General features: G+C 35.7%; 2 protein-coding genes across 7 annotated transcripts in view; one reads left to right on the top strand and one right to left on the bottom strand.

Annotated features, from left to right (window-relative positions):
- Positions 1 to 4: 4 nt before the first annotated feature.
- On the bottom strand, positions 5 to 8,181 carry LOC136342108 (uncharacterized). 4 transcript variants are annotated; one of them, XM_066287603.1, is made up of 10 exons: positions 7,929 to 8,181; positions 4,698 to 4,880; positions 4,270 to 4,639; positions 3,276 to 4,207; positions 2,045 to 2,208; positions 1,736 to 1,996; positions 1,563 to 1,677; positions 1,368 to 1,509; positions 715 to 1,159; positions 5 to 152 (listed from the first exon to the last, which is right to left on the bottom strand). In XM_066287603.1, the coding sequence occupies exons 1-9, from the start codon at positions 8,169 to 8,171 to the stop codon at positions 1,026 to 1,028; spliced, it is 2,544 nt and encodes an 847-aa protein (XP_066143700.1). In that variant the 5' UTR covers positions 8,172 to 8,181; the 3' UTR covers positions 5 to 152; positions 715 to 1,025. The 4 variants fall into 4 exon arrangements, with proteins under 4 accessions (XP_066143700.1, XP_066143698.1, XP_066143701.1 ...); XM_066287601.1 differs by having other exon boundaries at positions 6 to 152; positions 3,276 to 4,216; XM_066287604.1 differs by having other exon boundaries at positions 7 to 152; positions 2,057 to 2,208; positions 3,276 to 4,216.
- Positions 8,182 to 9,866: 1,685 nt separating this feature from the next.
- LOC136342209 (maternal protein pumilio-like) overlaps positions 9,867 to 13,468 on the top strand; it is an 86,182-nt gene continuing 82,580 nt past the window's right edge. For 2 of the 3 annotated variants that reach the window (XM_066287777.1, XM_066287778.1), the window contains exons 1-3: positions 9,868 to 10,188; positions 12,416 to 12,639; positions 12,691 to 13,041. In XM_066287777.1, the coding sequence (XP_066143874.1) occupies positions 12,424 to 12,639; positions 12,691 to 13,041 (567 nt within the window). In that variant the 5' untranslated portion in view covers positions 9,868 to 10,188; positions 12,416 to 12,423. Of the gene's footprint in view, positions 10,189 to 12,415; positions 12,640 to 12,690; positions 13,042 to 13,468 lie in introns of all 3 variants that reach the window. The other variant, XM_066287776.1, reaches the window with a different exon arrangement.

Below are 13,468 nucleotides of genomic sequence, written 5' to 3'. Positions count from 1 at the left end.
TTTGTTTTATTTAACCACATGAAATAGGATTTGGTTATAAACTTTATTTAGGTTTTGCAATGCTTTCTCTTCTTATTTTCACATATAGCCGTGCATCGAACATTTCCGACTTTATTTCTGTAGTCGCTGGGTATTAAGAGTTTCTTGAATAGCTGAAATAAAAGTTCTTAAATACCAATTAATTACTCCAAATTTATTTATATCTTGCAGCTTTTGTATATATGGTGAATCTTAAGAAGAAGGTTTTCTTTTAATACGACTTTGACTTCCAAAAACGAAGCAAAAAATGTGTAACATTTTTTGAAATATCAAAAACAACCGAAATAAGCGTGTATGGAAAAGAGTAAAAAAAGTACGGCGCTTTCCAAATAACCAATTTTCTAATAGGTGGATAAGTGGCAATAATAAATTGGCGAGCGAGATCACCAGGTCTAAGTCCATGTGATATTTATCTGTCGGATTACATAAAAAGTTTGGTGTTTACGACTGAAATCAACAGTGATAGGGGCCAGGCAATCATGGAGCGAATAATAATTAAAGGTTTTACATTTTTATTAAAACTTGCATTCGCGCATATTTTAGTTGTTTTTGAAAATTCGAAAAAAATTGTCACAAAGATTTTGCTTAGTTTTTTAGAGTCTAGGTTGTATTAAAAGAAAACCCTCTACTTAAGATCCACCCTGTACAGAATTAAAATAGGTTTTATTTACTTACATATACCCATAATATTGCACAGTCTAAAACAGGACCTGATTCGAATTTAAGAGAATCTGCGTGTTTGGCTGGCGGATTTTCTTGTCCGAACCATCGTCCAATAACATTAAAAACCCTGGAATACATTTCTTCACCAATTTCAGTATATTTGGATAATTTTGAAAGGCCCTTTAAGGGGTTATGCCCCCAGTTGTCATTATAAATGCAGGTAACAATAAACGAGGTAATTTGAGGAGAAGGAAAGAAGATTTTTTCTAGAAAAATACTTGTATTACAAGAGGGTTATATACAAAGATATATGAGTTTAACAATTAACTAATTCTAGAATTTAGTGGATTAATCACTTTTCCAACCATCAGCGCAACGTGAAGTTGCGAATCCACTACGAAATAAAGGAAGGGGTGATCTGCCTTAAAGGTAATGGGTGGATACTGCTGGTAGTTCTCTGAAAATAGAATCAATAAAGATATCAGAATGCGTATTATTAAACGTATGAGCATGGTCGTCCTTAGCAAGTCTAGCGCCATAGACAAAATTTTTAGTCACCGCCCCCCTAATTCCAACAAAAACCTCCTGCCACGAAAGTCTACCAACAAAGTTATACCTCCCCCTCTCTTAACGCTGATACTACTTATGTGTTTAATAACACTTACTGTAACGCTGCGCCGAAGGATCTAAATAGTTCCTAATGGTGACTGTAACGGCCTGTTCAATGTTGGTAACAAAAATATCAGTGGAATTGGTCATAGGGCTGAAATCTGCTTGACGAGGCTCGAAGATTTGACGGATTCCCAGCTAAAGAGAATTATTTAATGAACAAATAAACCCTCACCAAAGCTATTTTTTACTTTCTGTAATGTTGGGGTCAACGTTACATATCCTTTAAGAGTAAAGCTGGGGATCGTGGCCTGTACATGCGCCAATCGTAGATTCTCGATAACGTACTTCAAACTGCCCGAAATCCTGAAATATTTAATTTAAAAACTTCCCTTCAAATCATAGGAGTGAGAGTAAACCTTGCCTTAGGTCATAGATTAATTGATCAACACCATCATCTCTCAAAGGCAGCAATAACAGTAAATAGTACTTTGAGCTATCCAAAGGAAAACTCAGAGCAACAGCATTGAGATTCGGTGCGAAAAAGTACGGCAATACAGTGTCGTACTTCATAAAAGCAACAGGTTCGCGGTACTTCCCATACACTGCAAACGTCATGGAATCTTCGGGCACGTACTGGGTCCGCTGTGTCAGGGGCACGAATTGCGAACCGTCATTGCAAATTCTGTGATATCATTACTTGGAGTATAAATTAAAAATATGTATGCTTTACCTGCATAGATACCTAGATATGATATAATCAGCAACAGAGCGAACGCTTCGTTTGAAGTTGTTATTGTCGGCGTTTTCCACCACTTCTTCATCGTCATATACTGGAGTGTTTTCATTATAGTTATAATTATTGAAGTCGAAATTTCCTTGGTTTGCGGGTGTACCCTGAAAGAGAGCAATGTTAAAAGGTTTATACAGGGCGATTTAGAACTATGAGATCAAATTTCTAGGGATTATTAAGTGCTACAACAGAAGACATAAGAACCTGTGTCCGGAAATGTCTCAATAAAGTGCTACGGCCTTATGATGTTTTAAGACAATTATGTGCAAAAATGCATCTCCTCGAGTTTTTAACTCTGCAGTAATTGTTCAAAACGTCATTCTTAGACTTGAGTGCGCCGGTTTAAACGATGTATAGGGTTTCTGCTGACTTGGCTAAAAATTTTGTAATCGTTTTGAACCATTTCAAACGCCGCAGTAATTCGTACAATCATGTCGTGCTTTATTTTTACTGGCGTTTCACAACCCAGAGACTTTGCATGTCTCCACAAAAAGAAATCTAAAGGTGTTAGATCGGGTGAGCTAGGAGGCACGGAGCTGGTGCATCTCTGCTGATTCAATGTTGTCTGAACTGACGATCCAAACACTAACGGATTTAAGCAAATAATTGTGCAGGAGCACTGGCAAAAGGTGCGTAACATTGTCGCCACTGTTTTCATTTACACAAATTTTCGCTCGCCTCATCTCTGACTATGTACTTACGCGTGTTGTTAAAAGTGATCTTTTTCTTGGAATTATTTCTGCAGCGTTTTCTATTTATTCACGCAACTCCCCCACTGTGTTAATTTCAGTTGTAAACGCGAAACTTTTCATATAACGTGGCAAATGAAAATCACATGGATTTAGGTCTGGTGATCTCGTGCACCAACTTATTGGTCCATTGTGACTTATCCACCTATTAGAATATCGATTGTTTAAAAAGTCGATCGCTTAATGGGATGTTTTCAATAATTTCCGGTTTGAAAATAAATAAAATAGAATAATTTGATAAAACACATTTTTGCCCATAACTCTCTTAACGCATCATGAGGCCATAGCACCATAGGGAGACATTTCCAGATATGGGATAGATATTCTTACACTCAAATGTCTTCTATTGTTACAACAAATAATCCTTAGAAGTTTGATACCATAGTTCTGAATCCCTCTATACAGACAACAATTTGTCCAACCTGGAAATTAGGCGTTGTTCCAAAGAACAAAGGAGTCGTGGTTTCTAAATTATCCTCTTGAGTAGAGACAGAGTTTTCTGATTGACCAATAGTCGTCAGAGTGGTCAAGGATGAACTAGTTGGTTCAGATGTAGTTTCAGTTCCTGTAATACCTGGTTGAGTATTCATAGGTGTGTTCGATGTAAAAGTTGTTTCAGCTGTAGTTCCAGGGCTTAAGACTGTCTGAGTGCTCCTAAGAGATGTTAGTTCGGAAGTTGATTCGATAGTTTCTGCACTTGAAACTGTTTCAGAAGTAGGGGACAATTGGGTAGTCGTATCCGGCATTAAAGTTGTTTCAGTTGTTACGACTTGTTTAGTAAATTGTGGCTTTGCAGTAGCTTCAGCCTCTACAGTTTGAACACTAGTCGATTTAGGTGTTTCAGTAGTAGTCTGCTGTAGTTCAGTTGATTCTGTAGAATAACTGTTTGTAGTAGGAGCCATGGAGCTCGTCAGAATCATAGTGGTTTGACCAATGGAGCTTTGAATGGACTCGGTCACTTCCCTGGTTGTCCTCACAGTATTCCCAGTCGATCCCACACTACTGGTAACAGAAGAAGTGCCACTATTACTGGACGCGGTTTCACTATCACTAGAGGTGGTATGATGGTATTCAGCAGTAGTTTCAAACTGCTTCGTCGAAGTGTAACCTCCAGGAATTTTTGCCGCATTGGAGGAGGTCACTGAAGTTACCCTTGCCAAAGTAGTGTCTTTGCTTGTGCCTAATGGGGTTTGTTTCGCAGCATTCAGTTCTAGTGTTTCTATAACCGCCGTAGCGGTGGTGGTGTCTTCAGGAGGCTCTGTCGGGGGCGCAGTCTCCACAGAAGGAAGAGTTGAGGTACCTTCCGGGCTTATTGCTACAGCTTCGGTACTTTTTGCAGCCTCCGTAGTTGTCTCTGCAATTACTGAGCGTGTGTTCTTAAAGTATGTCAATTAATTTATGCTATTAGATACATACCTTCAGGCGCAGAAGTAGTAATTTCTACACTTGCCACGGTAATAGTTGGTGTGTTGGTCGTAGCAATCTCAGTAGTCATTGGAATATCATCACTAGCCCGATTCACTACTTCAACTATGGTATTCTGAGGTGGTTCAGTGGTGGTAGCGGCACTACTGGAGTCGTCCTCCAAGACACCTAGACCTGTCTCCAGTGTGGTACCCTCAGTGCTTTTCTTAGTGGTGGGAGGATCTGGGTATAGTGCGTTGTTGAACGATCCGTAATCAAATCCATAAAACTTAAGCACGTCCTGATAGTCACTTTTTAGGGTGATGTTATTTAGGTTTAAGGTCAGCCCTGCGAGGAAGCCCTCGTCAGGAATAAAGTAGCTCTGTTATAAGAGAGCAGTCATTACACAATCGCAATGTAATAAGGAAAATTTTATCTACCTTTAAGTGCCTATGGATATCTCTTAGGCCTACTCGCACAGTTTGCTGGTCATAAGGCACATGTGCAGCATGCAATATTTCGTGGACAGACTCCCCTTGTAGCCCTTCGCTTAGGGCTGCTAAGACACTGAATGCTCCGTAAGGGGAGATGGCAATGTTGTTTTCATTTCGCTCGTTGTGAATCTGAAGAATTGCGTGTTGAAATAACAAGATAGTAATCTTGTTTTAATTGGTGTTTTTTGCTTGATTGTGATCGTTAGACAGTAATAGTTTAGTGATCTAAGTATTATCTGATCGGTAGGTATGTCGGTGCCTGACTGACTATTGTATACAGGGTGTAACATTATCATGGGAATATTTCAGGGGTCAATAATATTCTGCAAAATGATGAAAAGCGCTAACAGATCCATGGTCAAAAACGCACCATTTTCGATTTACAGCGCTGCTAAGTTTCATATTTTCCTGATATTTTGCGTTTTTCTTATGTGCTCGTTAAGTTAAATTTTTTAAATTTCCGATATCTAATTTGTTTGAGACTCTCTATTATAAAATGTTATGATTATTGGTAGCCATATACAGGGTGTTATTTTTGGGGACATGTACTATTTTATGTTGTGTATACAGTCGGTTCCAGATAAGGATGAACAATATTGAATGAATAATAGATACAAAATCGCATAAGTTAGGAGAAAGTTGCGCAGTTTATAACGAATTAGTAAATTGTTTTTATACCGTGTAAATTTCCAATGATTACGTAGATATCCGAAAAAAAAACGAATTTGGTGTTTTTTTGTTATTTTACAAGTAACACTTACACGATTACCGTTAGAGAAATTAACATTTTTCATTATCAAGACACTATTTTGAGAACTTCTTAATAATGCTGCCTCTTTTCTTGTCAAGTCGAAGCGAAGGCAAAAATATAAAACTGTTGAAAAAGTGCCACCCTGTAAACGAAAATGGTGCGTTTCTCACCATGGGTCTATTAGCATTTTTTAAAATTATTTTACAGAGTATCATCACTCTCTAGAATATTTCCATGATAAGACCCTGCACTGGGTGATTCATAACGCAACAGACCCAGAACAGGTGCGTTTAGGGGACATTAACACATATCGGTTTTTTAAGCGAAGTTTCTTTGTGATACCTACGGTTATTGAGATATCAACTTTACAAGACAAATAAAAAAATTTGCAAAATGTTTTTGTTTTATTGACGTCTTTAATTGCTAAAAATTTTAAGTGGCTGAAAATTCAACAAAGGGTAATTTAGGGGTGCATCATCCTTGAAATTATATGATTTTTTAAAACTCTAATCCAATTAACAACTAAGGTTTTATAGTACGATCGTAAATTTATTTTTATTTTTTTTTATAATTTTGCACATTTTTTGAAAAATCGCTTGTTAACGAGAAAAAAATAATTTGTAATTTAGTATCAGTACCAATCAATTCGAGCAAAAAGAAATTATGTGTCTTAAAGACTAAATGGGCATGCTCCAACTGTTCTTCAATTGTTCTGTTGCTAGAATAGGATTGTTATCAAATTTAACGTTATTTAAGTTTACCAATTTATTTTGTTTATAGTAATTTTACAGTAAAATTTTATCATTATTTGTTTTATTTATTATTTACTTATTTTTATTCGTCCGGTGATGGTTTGACGTTTGGAGAGTTCTCTCTTCAACATTAACAAATGTTTTATTATACGGGAAAATATGAGTAGGAAATCCTGTTCTGTATTTCTCTACACTTCTTCGGCTATTACCCCAGTAGAACACGAATACTAATAGTATATCAATTTGTTCATGAAATGTCAATTTTCTATTCATTTAGACTACAAAATTACTAAAAACAAAATTAAAATGAACGAAAAATTTGTAAACTGTGTGTGTAATTTTGTAACATCGTATCCTAGCAATAGAACAATTGAAGACCAGTTGGCGCATGTCCATTTAATCTTTAAGGCACATAATTTCTTTTTGCCTGAATTAATTCGTTTTGAGACCAATGTAAGAAACATTTTTTTACTCAATAACGAACGATTTCGCAATAAATATACAAGAGTCCAAAAAGGCATAAAATTAAATTTGCTATTATATTATTAAACTTTAGTTGTTAAATAGATTAGGGTTAAAGAAATTCACATAATTTTTAAAGAAACTTACCCTTAAACTATCTTTTATCGAGCTTTTAGTCTCTTCAAATTTTTCACAAATAAAAACGTCAATAGAAGAAAAACGTTTCTCAAATTTTGGTATTCTAGGTTAAGGTTTTCCTGAAATACAGAATTTTTCCAAATTGTTTTATTCATCTTCTGAAGTCGACATCTCAGCAACCGCAAGTCTCAGAAAAAACTTCACATAAAAAATCGACATGTTTTGAGGTCTTTTACACGCACCTGTTCTGTGAGAATCACCCTGTATGATATGAAACATCGAACATGATGGGTGCTTTTGCAAAAATCTGAGTTTATTTACGTGGCCAAGATAGATGCGGTTTCTTTGTTTGAACACTCTTAAAGTTAAGTCATTTAATTCTTAACTAACAACATAATGATGATAAATTTTGTAAAGCGGTTTAGAAGTGAGGTCGGTTGTAAATTCATGTAATTTATTTCGTTTTGTTTCTGTTGCGGGTCCTGCCCTCTCATTTGGCGCGATCTTTTTTCTTTTTTTGGTAAAGTCCCTAAATATGAGCAACGAGGTCGTAAATGGAATCTTGTTGGAGCAAAATCGTCCACTTTAATTTGGATGAGCGATATGTGGATACTTGATTAAAATCCCCTAATTAACTTAAAATTATCGATGGAACTGTAACTAAATCAGTTGCATCAAAAATTCGTTATAGTCTACTTTTGGTCCCAGTCCTAAAATAGCTAATTCCGTTTTGTGCATATACAGCCGGAAGTGGATTATTCGTGCTCGTTTTTGAATTTTCTAGTTTTAGTGACTGAATCTAATGCCAATTTCATAATACTCGATCGTTATGTAGGTTGATAATCATCGGATATGATCTGCATTTGCGGATGGCCGTGCGAAATATTAAGCGAAGTTTAATTAAAGTGAACCTTGAGTTGATCCTCCACCCCATTTCTATTGAATTATCGAATCGACTAGGTACCCAATATGTTTTTTTTTTTTTTATAAGAGTCGATTCATAATCATCTGCAACCCGTTTCCGCGCCATTTTTTTTTATAATTAATTTCTCCTGTTGAGAAAAAACCACTTACGGCCAACAACTTAATCCCCAAATTGTTAATTACATCCACTATGGCATCACTAGGTGTAGGAAGTTTGCTGGAGCGACTGGCAAACCCCTGGTCCTGATTGCCGGCCAATTCGCCCAAATCGATGTGGTAATAATCGTATTGGATTGGTTGCCATGGGGCCTCGTCATAGCAAAAAACCACCCGCGATAGGAACCAATAAGGTACCGTGCCGGTCAAAAAGAGTACCAGGTTCCGCGTACGCATAGCGCGGACTCTGAGCTTGCACTGTACAGAGCCAGCACTGGTGCTCGGAGGTTTGGGGGACGGACGAAACAATGGTACCTGAAGGTATAATTTGACGTCTTAATTGGTGGGCAATTAAGAAAAGAAGAAGAGGTGCGTCCGTGGTACCAAACGATTACAATAGGCGTTCGAAGTTTCTCACGAGATTTTCGTAAACATATCAGGTTTATTTTTTAAGTTGCTTCTTCTTGAAGATGAACTCATCAGAAGCGATTGGATATTTCTTTTGGAGTTCAGTCTGCAACTCGTTGAGTCTTATTTAACTCTTAATTAAAGGAGGCGACGAGCGAGACTGGAAATAGGTGCTTTATCAGTTCGCACCGTTATTTTCTTGAAAGATGGAAATTTTTAAAATTATAATTTCATTAGTAACTAACAGGAGCATCGAGCGTCATCGGAAGCAGTTCAAACGCTTGAAGAATTCTAAATAACCATGTTAAGTATTCTTCGCCTTAGTTTTTATCAAAGCATAATAGAAGATTAAATGAGGCGATAAGTGATTTAATCCTGCTATAGCTGTTTTTGTTCGTCTAGTTAATTGCAAAGGGGGCATATGAAATGGAAACGCTTATTACATTGCATAAGCTGCCGTGTTATAGGTATTCATGTCAAAGACATCTTTTCCACTTGCAATTAAACCAGTGCTAAATGTAGGTACTTTATAATAAACCAAGGATTAATGTTGAAACAAACTGATGAGATCTTTGAAATTGGCACCGCTGCAAGAAACTCATATCCGCGTCGCAATTCTTTGGACAAGTACATCTTAAAAGTAGAATGTGATACTTCCTTTAGCTTTTTTGGAGAATTCAACATATAACGGGCGCTTCCATTCGCTTCTAATAATTATATTGTGCATAGAAAAAATAATTATATAATACATTAAAAGTTGCATCAATAAGTACGCTCATACATGGGTGTTAATATGGCTATAAATCTATAACGCATTTTGATAATAGCTGACCACTTTTATGTCAAGGAAATTTTAATAAACCAGCTCTTTTTGAATATAATTAAATAAACTGAATATTGATATATTTATATCCTAATTAATAACTATTAAAAACTTGCTACAATACCATGTCGCAAACCTATAATTTTTTGGTACGATTCACACCTAATTACCATGGATCTCTTTGTGACGAGGCCGAACTGACAGTATTGCATTTTTGCCTCCTCATAAAATCAACATTTATTGACCACTAAACTAAATATATAATTTTTCATTTGAAGCATTTATATGGCAATTTAGTTTCTTTTCAGTTACAGATTTGATTTTTTTCCAACGTTTGACCAAATAGTTTATTACGCGACTTTAATGTTAGGCAGCCCATTGAACGTGTGGTTGTAACGCGTGTTGTCTATGGGCATATTCAGAAAAATCCTGCGGACAGCGAGGGCGACGTTGCCAGTTACCGGTAGCATGTTAATTCAGTTTTCAGTTTTTAGTTGCTGTTTAAGTGAACTACTTAATGACATTGAGAAAGAAGAAATTTAACGGCATCTGATCGTGAATAGTACGTTAACTAATTGAGAAATATATTGTGAAGGACATAAAGTAGTTCGATTGTATTCAAAATGAAATTGTTCGTAAAGCTTCTGTATGTAGTGTCAACATTGGGCCGTGAGTTTGCGGCTTGCGCGTGGTAGTGTGTGCAAGGTGTTCTGCGCAAGTTTATAAAATGGAGATCGAATTATCAGAGGTTTTGTGTCATTTTTAGAATCCTCGATAAATCCCTGGCATAAATGGCGTAAACCGCGATTACTACGTCTTGTGTAAATTGTATATAGTTTCTTGTACAGTTAGTGATAATATTTTCTATTGTGACGCCCACCATAGTGTAAAAAATTGTGATCGATCATTGTGTTTGTGTACAGTGGGAAAACCTCTTACGAAGCCGACGCCGAGACGCATGACGTCGATTTTTGCGAATAATACGCCTCGTTGATGCCTGATATTTGATCGAAATTGCGACAGGTATACTGTATTTCTATATTAATTAGTCGTTTAGCCGTGAAAAGCTAATATTCGGGACGTTTCTTTGTGTTAAAATCATCGATTGTCATTCGCCATTAATTGTTTCTAACCGGGAATCTGAAAGGTCATCACGTAAACAACGGGTTAATAATCACTTTATTAACAAACCCAGTATTATCAAAGGGCTGGGAGTGAACGATAACATGTGTTTTCAGCTGTTAATAAAAACGTTTTAATTTAAAAAAATCAGCAACAAAATTTCCATAGTAGGAAAACGAAAATGGACGTCTGTCAAGTTTGACAGGTCTTTGTCTAGGGCTCAAGTTTAAAGCAAGGCGGCCAGCTCAGTCATGGCTTAGGGTTAGTTCACCTAAACCCGACCTTCCTAAATTTTGACCTCTGACACAGCACTCTTCCGTTGTCAAAGTTAAGCACTGTCTACACATTCAACATCAGTGCCTACTCAAAAACAAAAAAAAAGCATATCCAGGTATTATAAGTTTCTAGCAGTTGATGGCTTTTAAAAAATTAAGTTAACATGGAAATTAATAATGAATTTATGTCTAACATTATTTTATTGAAGAGGCTAAAAGTATTTTAAGAAAATGTTAACTGTTTTTAAAAATACTAAATAATAAAACCATAGATAAAAAAATAACATTTATCTTCATTTGGTTTTTTATTTAAGGAGCTTTTATACTTATGTAAATACTTATCTTTGTTAAGCAACCATATTTTTGAATGTATTAATTTCAAATCTCTATTCATTATTAAGGGCCCAATTATTGTATTGTTAATGATAATTGTATTTACTTGCTAAAATAAAAAAAAAATCACTAGGCATATAACTGGAACACAGATGAACCTATCCAAGATGCATCTCTGATATTTTAACTAATACTTGTGTGTTTTTATTAATAATTACCTTTTAAGTTTTTAACAGAAACTACCCCCTACAAAAGGAAAGCAACTATTTACAAAAACATAAAATTTAATAAATATGTTAATTAGTATTTTTTCTAAATAGGCAAAAGATTCATTTCCTCCTCATTTTTCTATATTAAAAAAAATGATATTTTTATGGGTATCATACAAATTCATAACAAATGGCTGATATTACATATAAATTTGCTTCAATAAACTTTTTTTTCAGTTGTGGATTTTTTTCTATGAAAATTCTGGATGTAATAGCACAGCATTAATTTGGACCTTATGTCGGGCTTGAGATGTTAATGGCTGTACAACTGTACTGTACAGGCGCCATCAAAAGTGTCAAATACTAAGCAAATGTTGGACATGTGTTTGAATGTCCATTAAAAACTCAAAAATGATAAATATATCAAATATTGACTAACCGTTGTAATTGCAAAGATGTCATCTAACTTGAGATTTAACCAATTTAGCTAAATCATTTTGTAGTAATGTAGAACTCTTGAGGATATTGTCTTTAGCCTTAAAATTAAATTTTAAATGTTAAAAAGTGATTTTGAATAAAACAGTGGGTAGAGGACACACACCTAATAGCTAATTTCTAATGTTGGTAATACCAAGAACAAATCTACATCCACATTAATAATGCTGAGGACAAAGAGTTATTTCAATTTAACCACAGTGACTGTAGTTGTATTCTCTGATGGTAATATCATGTTGACTGGTCATATAGTGACAGGTTATTTGGAGGATAATCACTGTAAGCAAGCATACAGTTTTATATCTGATAGGTGAATAAGGTTGTCTTGGATACCTGAGTTCTATTTGAATGTTTTTTATTTTTGGGGTTTGGTTCCTGGGTTAGCATATTGTTTATCTTTTTCCATCAGCTTTAAAATGCTTGTAATCTTTGGACAATATTCATAAAAGAAAGTTCTTCCTTTAGATTGCTACTTCTTTGGTACAAAAATATTGACAGTTTAAAAAGATTACATATTATGTATTATTACCATATTATAGGAGTAGAAAATCACTGGTGGCATTTTGGCATACATGTTTAAGGTATTTTTATGCATTTTGAGGGATTAAAAATCCATCAATCATCTATTTCTCAGATGCAACCTTCAAGAGTCTTTTCATGAAAACATTCTCAAATTCATGCCTATATATATATATATATGTGTGTGTGTATTATTTTGAAAATTTAAGGAAATGGACTATATAATAATTTCGCCATCATTATCATATAACATAACTGCTTCTTATCCTACTTAGTATATGTCTATTTTTTATGTAGGGACTTCAATGAAGTGGCTTGAAAACAACGGAGGAATGCCAGAAGGAGATGGCATTATGAAATCAAATATGGACAATGTTGTCAGCAATGCCATGGTCGGTCCTCAACGCACCCAAGACGATGCGGCTGTGGGCTATGTATTTCAAAGACCGGCTGATCCAGAATTTCCCCCCTTTGGGCCGAAACAGCTTCGCTGGGCTCAGGGCGATGACACTATAATTGAGGTAAATTCATCCCTCCATCATGTACATGAATGATTAAAATATTATAAATAGAATCAAGACAAATGGAAATATCCCTCGGCCAATCATGGAGCATCGGCCTCACCCTCAATTCAGATGCCTAAAGTTCCCACGCCCCCTGTATCAGGCATTCCCACTGGCGCGACACCTTACGGAGCAGCTTTACCTTCATCTTTATACGACTTAGGAGGACATAACAAACCTCATATGCCACAATTGGCCCCAGAGCAGCTAATATACATGCCGGGAAGCCCCCAGTTGGGTCCTGGCAGTCTTTCATTGCACCACCACTATGTGCAACAACAAACTTTGGCTCTGCAAGCAGCTCAGCAACAGACATTAAGACAAGTGCAACAGCAGCAGCAGCAACAACAACAGCAGCAGGTGAGTTGTGTATTTTTTAACTAATTGATCATAGTTCTGTGTTTAAGCAGAGAGTCTATATGTTGACCTATTGATTTTTAACCTAATCACGATTTGCATATGCATTCATATTTACTTTTAAAACGATGTGATCTGCATGCAGACAAATAATGGAAGTAAATAAAAGTTGATTTTTTTTGAGGAGATAAGGCTTAAGTAAGTGTATGGAAAACTCTTTGGAAAGGTTAAAAGTCACAACGACAGTTTTTTTTAGTTGAGAAAGAAGGGTCGTATGTTATTAACCTAGTTCACATGTTGTAAATTATGCAAACAAATGATCAAATATTAAGCTCAATTTTAAGGTAAGGATGAGATCGATTGAAAATGATTTCAAAACACCTGTTTAAATTCTACATGCAAGATTGAATGAAGGGTGTTCCTCAGAAAG

This window comes from Euwallacea fornicatus, chromosome 11 (genome assembly GCF_040115645.1).
Source record: "Euwallacea fornicatus isolate EFF26 chromosome 11, ASM4011564v1, whole genome shotgun sequence".
NCBI classification, from domain to species: domain Eukaryota; kingdom Metazoa; phylum Arthropoda; class Insecta; order Coleoptera; family Curculionidae; genus Euwallacea; species Euwallacea fornicatus.
This window is presented reverse-complemented; position numbering and strand designations above follow the sequence as displayed.